General features: G+C 49.1%; 1 protein-coding gene across 4 annotated transcripts in view; it reads left to right on the forward strand.

Annotated features, from left to right (window-relative positions):
- The window catches only part of MTUS2 (microtubule associated scaffold protein 2), a 514325-nt gene that overhangs the window by 439466 nt on the left and 56031 nt on the right, over positions 1-18828 (forward strand). The window contains exon 1 of one of the 4 annotated variants that reach the window (XM_030562796.1): positions 18402-18487. The exons of the other annotated variants lie outside the window; for them this stretch is intronic. Coding sequence (XP_030418656.1) covers positions 18434-18487 — 54 coding nt within the window. The 5' untranslated portion in view covers positions 18402-18433. Of the gene's footprint in view, positions 1-18401; positions 18488-18828 lie in introns of those variants that run through there. 4 annotated transcript variants of the gene reach the window in all.

Here is an 18828-nt window from a genome sequence, read left to right on the forward strand (position 1 = left end):
GACAGATTGCTTTTGTTTTTGTCTTTCTGTTTGTCTTTTCTTTTATGTTTGTAGAGCACCGTAAGGCTTCTGTGCTAGCCTCCAGGCACGACTGTATTACAACTAGTGCAGGTTAATAACGCTGAGATGCAAACAGTTTGGCTCATTTTACTAACACGCTGGGAGGGCCCCACTTTTTCCTTATAGCTGTTATTGCAGCAGTCATTTTATCGCACATTTGTAAAGTTTTGTTTCCAATTAAGATTTTCACTGGCAGTGTCAGATGTCTGCACCAGTTTTCCTATTATGTTGCTTACAGACCTTTACATGTTTATTCAATGCTCCATCTTCATGTGAAGAATTATAATAAAGAACAGTCCCCATCAAACCTCAGCTCCATCTCCAATATGTCAAGCTGTTTACTTAGGAGTACCGTGAATGGGGGATAGAGCCTTCTGCTCTAGAAGAGAGGAAGGATGGTTTGGTGGAGAAGGCACTGGATTGGGACTCTAGGCCACTGGCTTCTATTCCTGTCTTTGATGCAGATTTTCATAGATTCCTGGACTCCAAGGCTAGAAGGGACCACTGTGATCATCTCATAGACTCATAGACTCTAGGACTGGAAGGGACCTCAAGAGGTCATCGAGTCCAGTCCCCTGCTCTCATGGCAGGACCAAATACTGTCTAGACCATCCCTAATAGACATTTATCTAACCTACTCTTAAATATCTCCAGAGATGGAGATTCCACAACTTCCCTAGGCAATCTATTCCAGTGTTTAACTACCCTGACAGTTAGGAACTTTTTCCTAATGTCCAACCTAAATCTCCCTTGCTGCAGTTTAAGCCCATTGCTTCTTGTTCTATCATTGGAGGCTAAGGTGAACAAGTTTTCCCCCTCCTCCTGATGACACCCTTTTAGATACCTGAAAACTGCTATCATGTCCCCTCTCAGTCTTCTCTTTTCCAAACTAAACAAACCCAATTCCTTCAGCCTTCCTTCATAGGTCATGTTCTCAAGACCTTTCATCATTCCTGTTGCTCTTCTCTGGACCCTCTCCAATTTCTCCACATCTTTCTTGAAATGCGGTGCCCAGAACTGGACACAATACTCCAGTTGAGGCCTAACCAGTGCAGAGTAAAGCAGAAGAATGACTTCTCGTGTCTTGTTTACAACACACCTGTTAATGCATCCCAGAATCATGTTTGCTTTTTTTGCAACAGTATCACACTGTTGACTCATGTTAAGCTTGTGGTCTACTATGACCCCTAGATCTCTTTCTGCCATACTCCTTCCTAGACAGTCTCTTCCCATTCTGTATGTGTGAAACTGATTGCTCCTTCCTAGGTGGAGCACTTTGCATTTATCTTTATTGAACTTCATCCTGTTTACCTCAGACCATTTCTCCAATTTGTCCAGATCATTTTGAATTTTGACCCTGTCCTCCAAAGCAGTTGCAATCCCTCCTAGTTTGGTATCGTCCGCAAACTTAATAAGCGTACTTTCTATGCCAACATCTAAATCGTTGATGAAGATATTGAACAGAACCGGTCCCAAAACAGACCCCTGCGGAACCCCACTTGTTATACCTTTCCAGCAGGATTGGGAGCCATTAACAACTACTCTCTGAGTACGGTTATCTAGCCAGTTAGGCACCCACCTTATAGTAGCCCCATCTAAATTGTACTTTCCTAGTTTATCTATAAGAATATCATGCGAGACCGTATCAAATGCCTTACTAAAGTCTAGGTATATCACATCCACCGCTTCTCCCTTATCCACAAGGCTTGTTATCCTATCAAAGAATGCTATCAGATTAGTTTGACACGATTTGTTCTTTACAAATCCATGCTGGCTATTCCCTATCACCTTACCACCTTCCAAGTGTTTGCAGATGATTTCTTTGATTACCTGCTCCATTATCTTCCCTGGCACAGAAGTTAAACTAACTGGTCTGTAGTTTCCTGGGTTGTTTTTATTTCCCTTTTTATAGATGGGCACTATATTTGCCCCCTTCCAGTCTTCTGGAATCTCCCCCGTCTCCCATGATTTCCCAAAGATAATAGCTAGAGGCTCAGATACCTCTTCTATTAACTCCTTGAATATTCTAGGATGCATTTCATCAGGCCCTGGTGACTTGCAGGCATCTAACTTTTCTAAGTGATTTTTTACTTGCTCTTTTTTTATTTTATCTTCTAAACCTATCCTCTTCCCGTAAGCATTCACTATACTAGACATTCCTTCAGACTTCTCAGTGAAGACCGAAACAAAGAAGTCATTAAGCATCTCTGCCATTTCCAAGTCCCCCGTTACTGTTTCCCCCTCCTCATTGAGCAGTGAGCCTACCCTGTCCTTAGTCTTCCTCTTGCTTCTAATGTATTGATAAAAAGTCTTCTTGTTTCCCTTTATTCCCATAGCTAGTTTGAGTTCATTTTGTGCCTTTGCTTTTCTAATCTTGCCTCTGCATTCCTGTGTTATTTGCCTATATTCATCCTTCGTGATCTGACCTAGTTTCCATTTTTTATATGACGCCTTTTTATTTTGTAGGTCACGCAAGATCTCAAGGGTAAGCCAAGGTGGTCTTTTGCCACATTTTCTATCTTTCCTAACCATCGGAATAACTTGCTTTTGGGCCCTTAATAGTGTCCCTTTGAAAAACTGCCAACTTTCCTCAGTTGTTTTTCCCCTCAGTCTTAATTCCCATGGGACCTTACCTATCAGCTCTCTGAGCTTACCAAAATCCGCCTTCCTGAAATCCATTGTCTCTATTCTGCTGTACTCCCTTCTACCCTTCCTTAGAATTGCAAATTCTATGATTTCATGATCACTTTCACCCAAGCTTCCTTCTACTTTCAAATTCTCAACAAGTTCCTCCCTATTTGTTAAAATCAAGTCTAGAACAGCTTCCCCCCTAGTAGCTTTTTCAACTTTCTGAAATAAAAAGTTGTCTGCAATGCAGTCCAGGAACTTATTAGATAGTCTGTGCCCCGCGGTGTTATTTTCTCAACATATATCTGGATAGTTGAAGTCCCCCATCACCACCAAATCTTGGGCTTTGGATGATTTTGTTAGTTGTTTGAAAAAAGCCTCATCCACTTCTTCCACCTGATTAGGTGGCCTGTAGTAGACTCCCAGCACGACATCACTCGTGTTTACCCCTTTTAGCCTAACCCAGAGACTCTCCACACTTCCGTCTCCTATGTCCATCTCCACCTCAGTCCAAGTGTGTACATTTTTAATAAATAAGGCAACACCTCCTCCCTTTTTCCCCATTCTAGTCTGACCTCCAGCATAGTTCAGGCCATAGGACTTCCCCAAAATAATTCCTTGAGCAGATCTGTTATAAAAACATCCCAGCTTGATTTAAAATTTGTTGGTGATGGACTTTCTTGTGTGCCACTGGACAAGGCACCTCATCTCTCTGTGCCTCCATTCCCCATCTGTGAAATGGGGATAAGGGTATGTCTACACAGAAAAGAAAAACCCTCAGTCAGCTGACAAGGGATCGTGGTGCTTCGGCTGCAGGACTGTTTCATTGCTGTGTAGACTTCTGGGCTCAGGCTAGAGCCCAAGCTCTGGGGCCCTCCCACCTCACCAAATCTTAGAGCCCAGGCTGCAACGCAAACCCCAAAGTTTACACGGCAAAGAAACAGCCCTGCAGCCCGAGCCCTGTAAGCCCGAGTCAGCTGGCACGGGGCAGCCATAGGTTTCCAGCTGCTGTATAGACATACCTTTACTGTGCGTTGTACAGGCATTATAAAGATACATTCATTCATGTTTGTTAGGCACCTCAGTGTTATGGTGATGAATGCCATAGGAAAGCATTCAGGAGCATAAATAATAAAACATGTTTTTATATAGGAAATGGCACCATCTGATGCAGACGTAAGAGAAGAGAGACATACCATAGTTCTTGCACTTTTTGTGTTGTTACTAAAAGAATAAAGCTCGAGCATAAGAATATTTTAAGTAGGAGACTTAAGTGTTTCTTGCATGGAAATCCTGTAAATAAAATAGCCTCACAGTTACAGGACTTTTATGTAAAGATCCTCTGCAAATATATGGTATGTTCTGTACTATTTTTAATCTTCTGAATCTCTGCTGCAGCATTTTTAAATCCAGTAAACATGTTTGCAGAGCACCCATTATCTCTGTGGAGAGCACATTAGCTTTTGAACTTGCTCAGACTATAAATCATTCTGTTTGAAGGGGACCATGGGCCAGATCATCAGCTGGGGTAAATTGGCCTAGCTCCAGTCTAGCCTGTGTGTTTCACGCATTGCTTTCACAGTACCCCGGTACCTAGTTAAAATGTTTGGGGGACAAATCCTGCCGTCCTTACTTATCCCAAACTCCCACTGATTTCATCCTAGAGAGATTATTGTGGTCTGATCTTGCATCATTGAAGTCCAAGAGAATTTTGCCATTGACTTCAATGGGAGAAGAGTAGATTCATAAGTTTATTTCGTAACTGACAATGAGGTGTGCTTTGAATTTACGTGTATGTAACCCTTCTGCCCCTCTGAATTGGCAGCAACAAGGGCCGGGTTCAGTATCCAGGGGTTCCGTTTCAATAACACCATGCATAACCGGCTCGAGCCCCCACCTGGTGACCTGGGACACTTACATACCACACCCCCCTGGGCACCTCTAGTAGGCAATACTTCCCCTCTGGCAAGCACGGAGTCTGAGTGTAGCAAAATCTTGTTAATAAAGGAAGGAAACAATGCGGCATCTCACTGGAGAAACACCACAAACAGGATTATAATACAAACCATAAACAAACAAACAAAAAACCCCACCCCCAGGTACGTTTGGCAATGTCCTTTTCCCCTTAGAGTCTTAAGTCCAATCACCCAAAAGTCTCTGGTCAGTGCCACCCCAGAATTTGAGAGTTTATCTAAAGAGTTTTACCACCCCCCAGCCTGGGTGGAAAGGGGGGGAGGGAAGTCCACACAGGGTGTTAAGGGGCACCTTACATGGGCTAGGACCAACTGCTCCGCCTCTCCATGGAGTTCTGCTGCAGCCTTCGTCACGACCAGCTCCACCACACCAGCTGTGCTGCTCCTCCAGCTGTCCCTGCAAACCGCTTCACTCCGCTCACTGTTCCATGGGCTGCTCCAACATGCTGCAAACTGCTCTGCTCTGCCAGATGCTTAACAATAGGTCTTCAGGCTCCCCCACTAGTTAGCACAGCACTGCGTGATCTCAATTCAGCTCTTTCATTGATTTCAGCGCTTAGTAGGGGAGCCCTGGTGCTGGTGCACCACTGGCCCAACATGAATTCAGCTCAGCAGTCTCTAGATAGACTCCTACTAGAATTAAAAATTAGCTCTACTCTTTAACATTGGAGAAAGGAGGATGTGCAATTGGTGTTCCAGGCCCTCAAAAGGGGCCCATCCCATCAGGTACACACACCAGTCCCCAAACTCTCTCCATTCATGGGGTTTTGGAACCCATGTCCCATGTTTAGCAAGTACCACCCAACTGAGGTTGAGTCATTTCTGTCACAAAGCAGTCCCATCCCAAGCTACTGTGGGTTTATGCTAAGTGTGGGGGGGCGGGGTGCATGCCAATGCAAATTCTTAAAATTCTTTCCACACTCTCTACAATTCACCACCAGATGTCAGGGTAGCGCTCATCCTGACTCTGCTTACATGTATATAAACCTAGAAGCAGAAGCATGTAAAAAGAAATGGAAAAAGCTGTCTTGTGTGTATGGATAAAATTTACAAACTATCGTTAAAAACAGCAATATACAACACTGGCCTAAAATTAAGAGATAATGGACTTTATGTTTATAATGAAATACTGCGATAATGTTGTCCGTAGAAGGTGTTTTAGGGAATGTTTTACAAATAAAGCAAGGAGATGTTGGTTTAAGGCCTGATCTTGCAAGGTGCAGAGCTCCACTTCTGAATGGACTGGAAATTCATAATAACAGGCTTCTCACGGTATTTCCACCACAGCCTATATTCTGTTGGACTGAAAAGATCATGAGAATAGGTTTTTTTAGGGTATTTTAGAAGGATGGACGAATAACCTGATCTCTGGATGATATTCACATTCAGAGGTTTAATTGGTTGGATACTCTAGGGTGTTTGAAACCAGAAATGTTTAGAATAATTATGGAATAATTTAGAATATATTAGTAGAATATATAGAATAATATAGAACAATAACATCCTCCACTGGAGGATCTCAAAGCATTTTACAGATGATTAAACCTTACTAATAATCTCTCTCAGTTTAGCTTAGACCGAGATCAAATGAAATGTATTGGAACTGACCCTTAAGTAAGAACCGTACTGGGCCTGAGTGGAGGAAAGAATTGATTCTGTCAATGCAGGAATGAATTAATGGCCATAATGCCTCTTTACCATTAGAAAACGTTGTTTATAGAGTAAGCTCCTCTGGGCCATTTGAGAAAATATAGAAGTCCTTCTTGGGGCTTTAATTACCCTGAGGCTTCAACTTGAAAGAGGCTGAGCAGATTCAGCTTCCACTGAAGTCAGTAGGTTTCAGAGCACTCCGTGCCATGCAGAACTGTACCATTAGTTTGCATGGTAAGTGACAATATTTTGGTGATTTTTCATTATTTTTAATATATAATGTTTTTGTGATGTTCCAGCTTATCTTTGTTGCTGTTCTATAAATAATAGCATCCCACACTTTTGTGAGAAGAGTTTTATTATCATTATATTACCAATAGGGAAACTGAGGCACAGAGCCTGTAAGTGACTTGTTCAAGCTCACACAGGGAGTTTGGGGCAGAGGACCCAGATTCTCCTGATTCTTATTCCTCTGGGCCTTTTTTCTGCAAGACTCTCCTTACTCTCAGTCTTGTATTGGATCTGTCAGCATGGACCCCTATCTGTGGCAGTCTTGGCAGAGAGACACATGCAGTTTGAATGCATACAAGCAGCAAGTGGTAACGGAATGCGCAGCAAGTATTGGTGGTGGGGAGGACACAGGCAGGTGGAGTTCAGCAGATAGGGTGGAATTCACCCCGGGAGAGAGGAGCAACCCAAGGCCTTTGCCCAAATTAAGTCCTAACTCTCAATTATCATCAGGGGTTTAAGTAGTGCATAGGCCTTCACTAATTTTCTGCACTTAGGTGAACATCATAAGTAGAGAAAATAAATCACTAAATCAGAGTGACTAAAAAATGGTAGGTACTTCACTTCCACATCAAGGGAGGTTTAGGTGAGATATTAGAAGAAACTTTCTCTCTATCAGAATACTTAAACTCTGGAATAAGCTTTTAAGGGAGGCTGTGGAATCCCCATCATTGTAGGTTTGTAAGAACAGGTTAGACAAACACCTGTCAGGGATGGTCTAGGATTACTTGTTCCTGCCTCAGCACAGGAGACTGGACTAGATGACCTGTCAAGGTCCCATCCAGCCCTAGATTTCCATGACTTTATGAAAAGCAGACAAAGAGGAGAACTGAGGGTTTGGGGTATTTTTATTCTGAATGTCAGACAGGGTGATCTAAACATTATAATCTTAATGGCCAAGTCTCTCACACAATTTTTGTGGAAATTTGACCTCAGCAGGACTTTTTTCTTCTCCAGCACTGAGAGCAGCAATCTGGCTCCAGTCCCCAAATTGAGTGAACAATGACTGCAAAATCCCCAACTGCCTAGATAGGACACTAGATGGGGAGGGCTCTGAGTTACTAGAGGGAATTCTTTCTTTTGGCTGATGGGTCTCTTGCCCACATGCTCAGGGTCTAACTGATCACCATATTTGGGGTTGGAAAGGAATTTCCCCCAAGGTCAGATTGGCAGAGACCTGGGGTGTTTTTCACCTTCCTCTGCAGCCTGAGGCACAGGTCAGTTGCAGGTTTAAACTAGTGTAAATGGTGGATTATCTGTAACTTGAAGTGTTTAAATCAAGAGTTGAGGATTTCAATCACTCAGCCAGAGGTTAGGGGTCTATTTTGGGAGTGGGCAAGGTTCTGTGGCCTGTAATGTGCAGGAGGTCAGACTAGATGATGATGGTGCCTTCTGATCTTAAAGTCTATGAGTCAAATCACAGATTTGGGGGGCTGGGGCTGTGTCTACACTATGAGCTAGGGATATGATTCCCCTGCTGGTGTGCACTTACTTGACCAGCTGTGCTGAGTATGAACCCTGCTGAAACCGGTGGATATGTGCTCAGCATGGTTCAATCGTGCCTCCAATGTGTCTATCCCTGTTACCATGCCTACACTGCTATTTATATTTGCACCAGCTCAATGAGAGCTAGCCTGAGTATGGTACCCAAGCAGGGGAATCACACCCCTAGCTTGTAGTGTAGACACCCATAGCCTGAGTCATGTGGCAAAGTCTAAATCCTCCCACTGAGGATGAAATGCTTTCACAAGATTAAGGCATTGCCCCTCTAACCTTACCCTGTTGCTCCTAAATATCCAGCAGCTAAATAATTTCCAGGTGCTATGTGGACACCTTTGATTTTCTGAACAGGGTTGTTAAAACTCAGGGCCACAGAGTGGGATTATTCCTTTATTTTTCAAATTCACCATCCCTGATAGTCCGACACTTTGCTCCAGCCCTCACTGGACCCAGGAAGAACAGAAGTTCACAGAAATGAAAGCTAATGTGGACCAGGGAGTTATCTGAACCTTTAGATTTGGTTTGGTTCAGATTTTGACCAAAGGTTCTTTGTTGGTTCCTCTTTTATCCAAGACACTTCATACATCCCTGACCAGACTAAAAACAAAAAACTGTGCCTACTTGGGGACACCCAAAACTGAGCTATGCTCAGGCCCACCGATGGTAGGGGGGAAGGGGGTAAAGGGGGCAATTGCCCAGGGGCCTGGGCAATTTAAAAGGGCCCAGGGGTGAGGGGGGGCAGCTGGGAGTCCTGGGCCCTTTTAAATCGCCCAGGTGGGTGCCTAGGCACAAAGGACCACTCTGGGCTCCGTGCTTTGGTGGGCCCCGCAGGCCATCATGGGCAGTCTCAGAAGTGATATATTTGTCACTTCTGCCCCGGGCTTTGCCCCCCTAGGGATGGCCCTGGCCCTGGGGCCTGGAATTTCTGCGATAGGGCCTGACTATGCTAGCATGACACTTGAGTAGCTCCCCCACAGTGAAAGTTGTTCTGGGTTAATTGAAGGGCAATATAAATGTTTTGTAGGTTTGATTGGTTTGAGATTAGGCTTGTGGAAAAATAATGCACCTAACTTTTCTGTTTCTACTTCTTCTTCTTCGAGCGCTTGCTCATATCCATTCCAATTAGATGTGCGCGCGCCGCGTGCACATTCGTCGGAGACTTTTTACCCTAGCAACACTCGGTGGGCCAGCAGGTCGCCCCCTGGAGTGGTGCCGGTATGGCGCTTGATATATACCCCTGCTGGCCCGCCCGCTCCTCAGTTCCTTCTTACCGCCCGTGTCGGTTGTTGGAACTGTGGAGCACGGCTAGCTGTTCTCCACCTCCCTAGCGTTTCACTCTTGTGTAGTATCGTGTATATAGTTCTTTCATCGTAGTTATAGTTATAGTGTTAAATTTAGTAAATTGTAGTTCTGTATATAGTTAGAGAGGATCGGGGGTTAGCCCCTTTTTTCCTCCCCACGGTACTGGGGCCCATGCCTGGTTCACCGGGCTTCAAGCCTTGTGCAGCCTGTCATCGGCCGATGCCCACAGGAGATCCGCACGACTCCTGTCTGAGGTGCCTAGGCGAGTCCCACCTTGCGGACAAGTGCCGGATCTGCAAGGCGTTTAAGCCCCGGACAAAGAAAGAGTGGGACAGTCGCTTAAAGCAGCTTTTGATGGAGGAAACGCTGACTCCCCCATCTTCAGCACCGACTCCGGCACCAGGACCAAGCGTCTGCTCCGCTCCGGACCACCCGGCACCGACAAAGGCTTCGCTTTCCCGCTCGGCACCGGCCCGGCACCCCAGCCGGCACCGCTCCCTCTCCCCAAGGAGCAAGAAGCATAGGACTCCTGCGGCACCTACAACTGCACCGCAGTCGGAGCGTGCTTCCAAATCGGACCACCCGGCACCGTCATCTGCCGTGGCACCGAGCGTCGTCGCACCGTCGACTCCAGCTTTGCAGGAGCTGTTGAGTCCGGTGCCTCTTAGCACCCCAGCATGACCTGTGGTTGAGCTCGTCGCACCTTCCACACCAGAGACCTTCTCCATGGCACGCGACCTCATTGCCCTGACAGAGCCCGAGCCACCCCAACCCCCGGCACCGCTGGTGCGGATTATCCAGTCGATGGGCAAGCCCACCATGGTGCGCCCACATTCGCTGGGTGCTACCTAGCATCGGTCCCGATCCAGATCGAGGGACTACTCTCAGCGGCGCCGATCAAGATCCAGACACCGCTCGCAGTCCCGGGGCCGCTCTCTGCGGCACCGGTCATACTCGCGGCACCGATCAAGATCCCGGTCGCCGTCGTACTACTCCTGACACCGGTCCAGATTGCAGCACCGACGTTCCTACCGCAGCCGTTCCCGGCACAGCAGCACATGGCACCAGTCGACCTCCTGGCACCAAGCTGGTAGCAGGTCCCGGTCCAGATCGAGGTACCGCCATGACTCCCGGTACCGCTCGCCGGCACCGTGCAGAGACGAAATCTCTATGCGCAGGGGCCTGGCACAGTCATAGACAGCTCCTCCGTGGCCTTCACGTCACTCATCCGCCTCTTCAGATGTGGACAGCGCCTCCTACGGGGGTTCCGATGTGCAAACCCACCCGGACCATGGACTACCGCAATGGTCCTTTTGGACGCCCTGGGCATACCACCAAGCCCAGGGTGAACCACTGGGCCCAGCACGCTCCAGCCACTCGGAGCACCGTGCACCAGAGACCACAGTCAGCCGGCCTCCCCCCTCGGGTATGGAGGAAGACCCTGCGCATCCACTTGCACAGCAGGATGCCCCAGAGACGGAGGTCCCTCAGGATGAGGCTTCCGTACAGGAAACACTCCTCCCTGGGTTATCTTCTTCCTCGTCTCCAGATGAGGCGGTAATTGGCACATCTTCATCAGGGCCCCCGCCGATTGATCTCCGCGCACATCAGGACCTTCTGCGGCGCGTTGCCCAAAATATAAACCTTCCTGTAGAGGAAGCCCCTGAAGTGGAGGACCCGGTGGTCAGTATACTCTCCGCAGAAACACCGAACAGGGTGACCCTCCCCTTCATCAAATCCATCGAGGCAAAGGCGGACACCATATGGCAGTCTCCGGCCTCCATTCCACCCACAGCCCGCGGAGTGGAAAGAAAATATATGGTGCCATCCAAAGGGTATGAGTACCTCTACATACACTCTGCCCCCTGCTCGTTGGTGGTACAATCAGTCAACGAGCGGGAGCGCCACGGCCAGCAAGCTCCTGCACCAAAATCCAGAGAAGCCAGGCGCATGGACTTGCTGGGCCGCAAGATTTACTCCGCGGGAGGCCTTCAGCTCCGTGTGGCGAATCAGCAGGCCCTCCTGAGCCGATACAGCCACAACACCTGGGAGGCTGTCGGCAAGTTTACAGAGCTAATTCCCCAGGACTCACACCAGGAATTTTCAGTTCTCCTGGAAGAGGGAAGAGGGTTGCCAGGACCACTCTGCAAGCGTCCTTAGATGCCATAGATTCGGCAGCGAGATTCCATGCGTTGGATATCGTGGCTGCAGGCTTCTGGACTACCGCCGGAGTTGCAGTACACGATCCAAGACCTGCCATTCGATGGGCAAGGTCTTTTCTCGGAGAAAACAGATCCCAGGCTACAGAGCCTGAAGGATAACCGGGTTATCATGCGTTCGCTGGGAATGCACACACCCCAGACTCAGAGAAGACCATTCCGCCCACACCCTCAGCGCCCTTACCCCCCGCCACGCCCCAGACAGGACTTTACCCGGAGGCGAGGCCGGCCGAACCGCAGACAACAGTCGGGTCCTCAAAGGCGTAACAATTCTGGGTCTGACAAACCACCGCAGGGACCCAAGGCAAACTTTTGAGGGTGCGCCCGAGAGCAGCTTACCAATCCCTTCCCTGGATCCTCTTCATTTTTTCAACCGCCTCTGCCCCTTCCTGCCGGCATGGTCCCAACTGACCTTGGATCGTTGGGTCCTGCGCACGGTGGAGTTTGGATACCGTCTTCAGTTTATTTCTCCTCCCCCCTCCCATCCTCCCTCCTCGTCCCTCTTCAGGGACCCCTCTCACGAGCAACTTATCATCCAGGAGGTTCGCAAGCTCCTGCTCATTGGAGCTATAGAGGAGGTGCCGAAGGAGTTAAGGGGCAAGGGGTTTTATTCCCGGTATTTCTTAATCTCCAAGTCAAAAGGGGGCCTTCGGCCCATCCTGGACCTGCGAGGACTGAACAAATTCATCAAAAAGTTCAAGTTCCGCATGGTATCCTTAGGAACCATCATTCCTTCCCTGGATCCTGGAGATTGGTACGCTGCTCTCGACATGAAGGACGCATACTTCCACATTGCGATTTTTCCTCCGCACAGGCGGTATCTACGCTTTGTGGTAAATCAGGATCACTACCAATTCACTGTCCTCCCCTTTGATCTCTCCTCGGCCCCTCGGGTATTCACCAAATGTATGGCGGTCGTCGCTGCTTCCCTGCGCCGTCATCGTATCCACGTCTTCCCTTACCTCGACAACTGGCTTATCCGAGGCACTTCAGAGGCGCAGGTGTTCGGCCACGTCGCCATCATCAGGGAGCTGTTTGCAAGGTCTAGGCTTGACCATCAACCCAGACAAGTCCACTCTTGTGCCTACGCAGAGGATAGAGTTCATCGGGGCATTGCTGGACTCCAACCTTGCGAAAGCCAGTCTTCCCCTGCACCGGTTCCAAGCCATAGTTTCCCTGGTCAAAAGGTCTGCAAGCCTTTCCAACCACATCTGCTCGAACTTGCTTCGCTCTCCTGGGGCACATGGCAGCATGCACCTTCGTCACGAAGCATGCAAGACTCCGCATGTGCCCGCTGCAGACCTGGCTCGCATCGGTCTATCGACCAGGCAGGGACGCCATAGACACAATCATAACGATTCCATCGACCATTATAGGCTCCCTCAGCTGGTGGTCGACGTCCTCCCAAGTGTGTGCGGGCCTACCGTTTCACGCCCCCCAGCCCTCAGTGTCCTTGACAACGGACGCGTCATTGCTAGGCTGGGGTGCACAATTGGGGACCCTGCGCACACAGGGTCTCTGGTTGCCAAGAGAGCTGACTCTCCACATCAATGTGTGCGAGCTGCGGGCAGTACAACTGGCATGCCAGACGTTTCAACGCCATTTACACGGCCGTTGTGTTGCGGTGTTCACGGACAACACAATGGCCATGTATTACATAAACAAGCAGGGCGGGACTCGGTCCTCCCCGCTGTGTCAGGAAGCAATACGCCTGCGGGACTTTTGTATAGCCCACTCTATTCACCTAGTGGCCTCCTTTCTCCCAGGAGTGCTGAACACCCTCACAGATCACCTGAGCAGGTCCTTTCTATCCCACGAATGGTCCATCCATCCGGACGTCCTTTACTCGGTTTTCCGGAGGTGGGGGTTTCCCTGAATAGACCTGTTTGCCTCCAGATCGAACAGGAAATGCCAGGTGTTCTGCTCCCTTCAGGGTCACTCCCCGGGCTCCCTGGCGGACGCGTTCCTCATTCCGTGGAAGGGACATCTTTGTTATGTTTTTCCACCCTTCCCTCTCATCCACCGAGTCCTGATCAAAATCCGCAGAGACAGAGCCCGCCTCATCCTGATCGCTCCGGCTTGGCCGCAGCAGCCCTGGTACACCATGCTGCTCGACCTGTCCCTGGCGGACCCAATTACCCTACCTCCTTGGCCGGATCTGATCACGCAGGATTTCAGCAGGATGCACCATCCAGATCTACATTCCCTCCATCTGACTGCATGGCTCCTGGCTGGTTAAGCGAGTCCGAGTTGCGCTGTTCTGCAGCAGTACAAAAAGTGTTGCTGGGCGGCAGGAAGCCTTCCACGCGTTCAACCTACCTCGCAAAATGGAAGCGCTTCTGCTGCTGGTGCAACCAGCACGGCCACGCCCCACACTCCGCACTAGTCTCCACTATCCTGGACTATGTGTGGTCTCTCAAGCAGCAGGGATTGGCGATCTCCTCTCTACGCATTCACCTCGCGTCTATATCCACCTTCTGTCCAGGCGAGGCTGGCAAGTCCGTTTTTTCCCACCCCGTGGTGTCAAGATTCCTCAAGGGCTTGGAGCGACTGTATCCTCACGTCAAACGGCCTACCCCTACTTGGGACCTGAACCTTGTCTTGACCAGGCTCATGGCGCCCCCCTTCGAACCTTTAGCCACATGCTCACTGCTGTATCTGTCCTGGAAAGTGGCCTTCCTCGTCGCTATCACTTCGGCTAGATGAGTCTCAGAGCTTCGGGCTCTGACCGTGGACCCTCCGTATACGGTATTCCATAAGGACAAGGTACAGCTGCGACCGCACCCGGCGTTCCTCCCTAAGGTCGTCTCCGCCTTTCATGTTAACCAGGACGTCTTCCTGCCAGTCTTTTACCCAAAGCCGCATTCATCCCGACGAGAGCAACAGCTCCATTCCTAAGATGTCCGAAGGGCTCTCGCTTTCTACATTGACAGGACCAAACCCTTCCGCCGTTCACTGCAATTGTTTGTGGCAATGGCGGAGCGCATGAGGGGCATGGCAATCTCCTCCCAGCGTATCGCATCCTGGGTGACATCCTGCATCCGGACATGTTACGACTTGGCCCACGTTCCCACGGGACCTCTTACCGCCCATTCTACCACGGCTCAAGCTTCATCTGCTGCGTTTTTGGCCCATGTCCCCATACAGGAAATCTGCCGCACGGCCACCTGGTCTTCTGTACACACCTTTGCATCACACTATGCACTGGTCCAGCAGGCTAGAGATGACGACGCTTTCGGCGCAGCGGTTTTACAGTCCGCAACGTCTTGCTCCGACCCCACCACCTAGGTAAGGCTTGGGAATCACCTAATTGGAATGGATATGAGCAAGCACTCGAAGAAGAAAAGACGGTTACTCACCTTTGTAACTGTTGTTCTTCGAGATGTGTTGCTCATATCCATTCCACACCCGCCCTCCTTCCCCACTGTCGGAGTAGCCGGCAAGAAGGAACTGAGGAGCGGGCAGGCCAGCAGGGGTATATATCAGGCGCCATACCGGCTCCACTCCAGGGGGCGACCTGCTGGCCCACCGAGTGTTGCTAGGATAAAAAGTCTCCGACGAACGTGCATGCGGCGCGCGCACACCTAATTGGAATGGATATGAGCAACACATCTCGAAGAACAACAGTTACAAAGGTGAGTAACCATCTTTTTAACTTTCACAGTACAAATGTACAGGCTCTCTTGTCTATTTTCAGCATTATAAAAAAATCAAAGGTCTATTCTATATAGAATATAGAATAAAGGAAGAGAGCTCCCCTACTATGGGTCTTTTTACCCTACGAAAAGTGCTAAATCAGTAATAAATAGCTGCCCATTTAAGATATTTCAGTAGAAGGATGCCTGGAAGCTACAAAGTCTTTTATAAACACAGGGTTAATTATACAAGCACTCTAATGGATTGCACTACCCAGCCACAAGCAGTCTCAGATTCAATTATATATTTAGCATAAAAATCTCATCTAACACCAGTAATTAACTAAATAAAATTCACAAGCAGTCACAGACTCAATTATGTATTTAGTGTAAAAATCTCATCTAACACCAGTAACTAACTTACTAAGTAAATAAATGAAAATTCACAGTCTACAAATCTAAAAAGCAGCAATTAGAGTTTCAGGTTTGGACTAGGAATTCTGAAAGGCAGAAAAAGGCAAACCAAATATTCATACCATAATTATAATACACTGCTACCTCGATATAACGCCACCCGATATAACACGAATTCGGATATAACGCGGTAAAGCAGTACTCTGGGAGGCGGGGCTGCGCACTCTGGTGGATCAAAGCAAGTTCAATATAACACGGTTTCACCTATAACGCGGTAAGATTTTTTGGCTCCCAAGGACAGCATTATATGGAGGTAGAGGTGTACTTAGTGCTTATATATCATATTTCATCCCTCAATCTCTTAAATGCTTCACAAAGGAGAGGAGGTAATATTATTATTCCCATTCTATAGATGCAGAGAGTGAGGCACACAGAGGTGAAGTCACTTACTCAAGGTCACCAGGGCTAGATTTACACTTTGGAGCCCTCCCTCCTCACTGCCTGTGTCTCAGAGCTCCGGGGGCCTCCGCCATTTGGAAGCAACTGGGAGCTGCAGGGTACCCCCACCATCTACAGCAGCTCAGATTTCGTAACCACCACGAGCATCGGAGGTACCCTGCCACTTTTAAATTTAGGCACCCCTCCACCCAGCACCCCTCCACCCACAGACGCCCCCACTGCCCAGTGCCCCCTTGCAGCCCCACCATAACTTCCCAGTGCCCCACACAGACCCCCCACTGTCCGTAGTCCCCCCCACAACTCTCCTTCCAGAGACCCACTTTTCCAAGCCCTGCCTCCTGGCAGGTGGTGCTATCCACCAGGCTGAGCAAGGAGTGCTCCAGCAGGACTGCATGGGACTGTCTCCCCCTCAGCTGGCCCCGCCCCCTGCTGGGACCTGGGAGCAGCAACATTCGAATTTTTAGGTGCCCCTAGAATGCCTGCTGTGCCTAATGGGAAATCTGGCCCTGAAGATCACACAGCAAGTCACTCTCAGAGACAGGAACAGAACCCAGGTCTCCCAATCTCAAGCCAAGGTCCTATACACTGCATCATGCTACCTCCACAGAGGGCTTAGTGATTAAAGCAATTGATTGGAAGTCGAAAAGTCTTTTGTTCCTGTTGCTGCCGTTGACTTGCTGTCAGTGTGTCACTGAGCGTAGCACAACAGTGTGCCTCAGTTTACCCATCCATAAAACAAGGCAAATAGTTTGGGTGGCCAAGTTTCTAATCGCACAAAACCAAACACCACTGTCCCGCCCCTTCCCTGAGGCCCCACCCCTGCCCCCCTTCTCCGAGGCCCTACCCTGCTCACTCCACCCCCCTCTCTCCATTGCTCGCTCTCCCCCACCCTCACTCACTTTCACCAGGCTGGGGCAGAGGGTGGGGGTGAGGACTCCAGCTGGGGGCTCAGGCTCTGGGGTGCGGCCGAGGATGAGGGGTTTGGGGTCCAGGAGGGGGCTCTGAACTGGGGCAGGGAGTTGGCGTGCAAGGGGGTGAGAGCTCTGACTGGGGTTGTGGGCTCTGGTGTTTGGCTGGGGATGAGGGGCAGGGGTTTGGGGTGTTGGGGAGGTGCAGGGTGCAGGTTCCAGAAGAGAGTTTGGGTGCAGGAAGGGACTTTGAGCTGAGGCAGGGGGTTGGGGTGTGGGAGAGGGTTTGGGCTACAGGGTCCCGTGAGTGCTTACCATGGCTCCTGGGAAGCAGCTGCCAGGTCCCTGCAGCCCCTAGACTCATGGGTGTCCAGGGAGACTCTACACGCTGCCCTCATACCCGCAGGCACTGCCCCCACAGCTCCCATTGGTCACAGAGCTGGCCCTCAAGACAAGGGTATCGCACGGAGCCTCTCTGGCCACCCATTCATCTAGGGACTGCAGGGGCCTGGCGGCCGTTTCTGGGAGCCACACAGAGCTAGGACAGGCAGGGAGCCTGCCTTAGCCCCAGGCCCCCGCTGCACCGCCGACCGGACTTTTAATGGCCCGATTGGTGAGCTGCCAGGGTCCCTTTTTGACCGGGCATTCTGGTCTGAAAATGGATGCCTGACAACCCTACAGATAGTGCTTCCCTCTGGCACAGGAATGTTGTAAGAAATAAGAAACGTTTATAAAGCATTTGGAGATGTTTGGATTAAAGGCAGTATATAATTGCACAGTATTATTATTTTCATTGTAAATAACTCAATGTAACTTTGAGGACCTGGACACTAAAGACCCACCTTTTATGGGAACACGGATCCTCAGCTAGATTCCACTGTATTTTGTGCTTACTCTGTTAAGTTTCAAAATTGTTTTCCTTTTTTGCTTTGCTTGTATACATTCATGTTATCGTGTTCTTCGTTATGGTCTTTTATGGACAAACATGTCAGATAAATCAGAACATAATGCTGACGAGGCTTGAGTAGGGCAAGCTGATGGCCATTGGTTTGCAGGGAAGAGAGTCTGGCTGTCCTCGGAGGGTGATGAAACTCGTAAATGCTCTGTTATTGCATCTCTATTGATCTGCCTCACTCTGAACCTTCTAGTGGCAAAGTGACTCTCCCTTCTTACATCAGGATGCTGACACGCTGCTCAGCCTCTGCTTGCTCCGCCTCCTCTTCCTGCACCACCTTCTTCTGGATTCCTGAAGTTATTAAGAGAAATAAGGTAGCTGAGGGGACCACATGCAAGTTGTGGCAGCCTGCAGCAGTGCGCATCTGCCTTTTGTGACATTACTGCTGCCTGGGAATTTCACTCTGAATGAAGCCGGTTTCCTTTTCAGCAAGCCTGCCAGGATGGGCCAGTGCTGCTGCAAGCTTTATTACTGCCGTCCGTGCCTGGACAAGACGGTACTTTGCATCTTTCTTTTTATGCTTCATTGAAAGGGCAGAGAGCTAGCTGTTAACGCTGATTAAATCTGTGCTCCTTCCTCTAGCTAATGTAGGTAATGTGCCTGGGGTGACTAAGAGGGGTGTAATGCTCATCTTATTTAGAATGTGCTGACTTCTCATTCACTAGTATCAAATCAAACCATTGGTTTCACATACACTGCAGTGCCTTACATAATTTTATCCTGCAGTCTCAAAGTGACAATTGCATTTTCATAAAACAATAAGATACCAGGAACATGAGCTCTACTTACAATTGATTTTCACACATTTTTCATAGACTCGTGGAGCTCGAGTTATGC

This window comes from Gopherus evgoodei, chromosome 1 (genome assembly GCF_007399415.2).
Source record: "Gopherus evgoodei ecotype Sinaloan lineage chromosome 1, rGopEvg1_v1.p, whole genome shotgun sequence".
Taxonomy (NCBI): domain Eukaryota; kingdom Metazoa; phylum Chordata; order Testudines; family Testudinidae; genus Gopherus; species Gopherus evgoodei.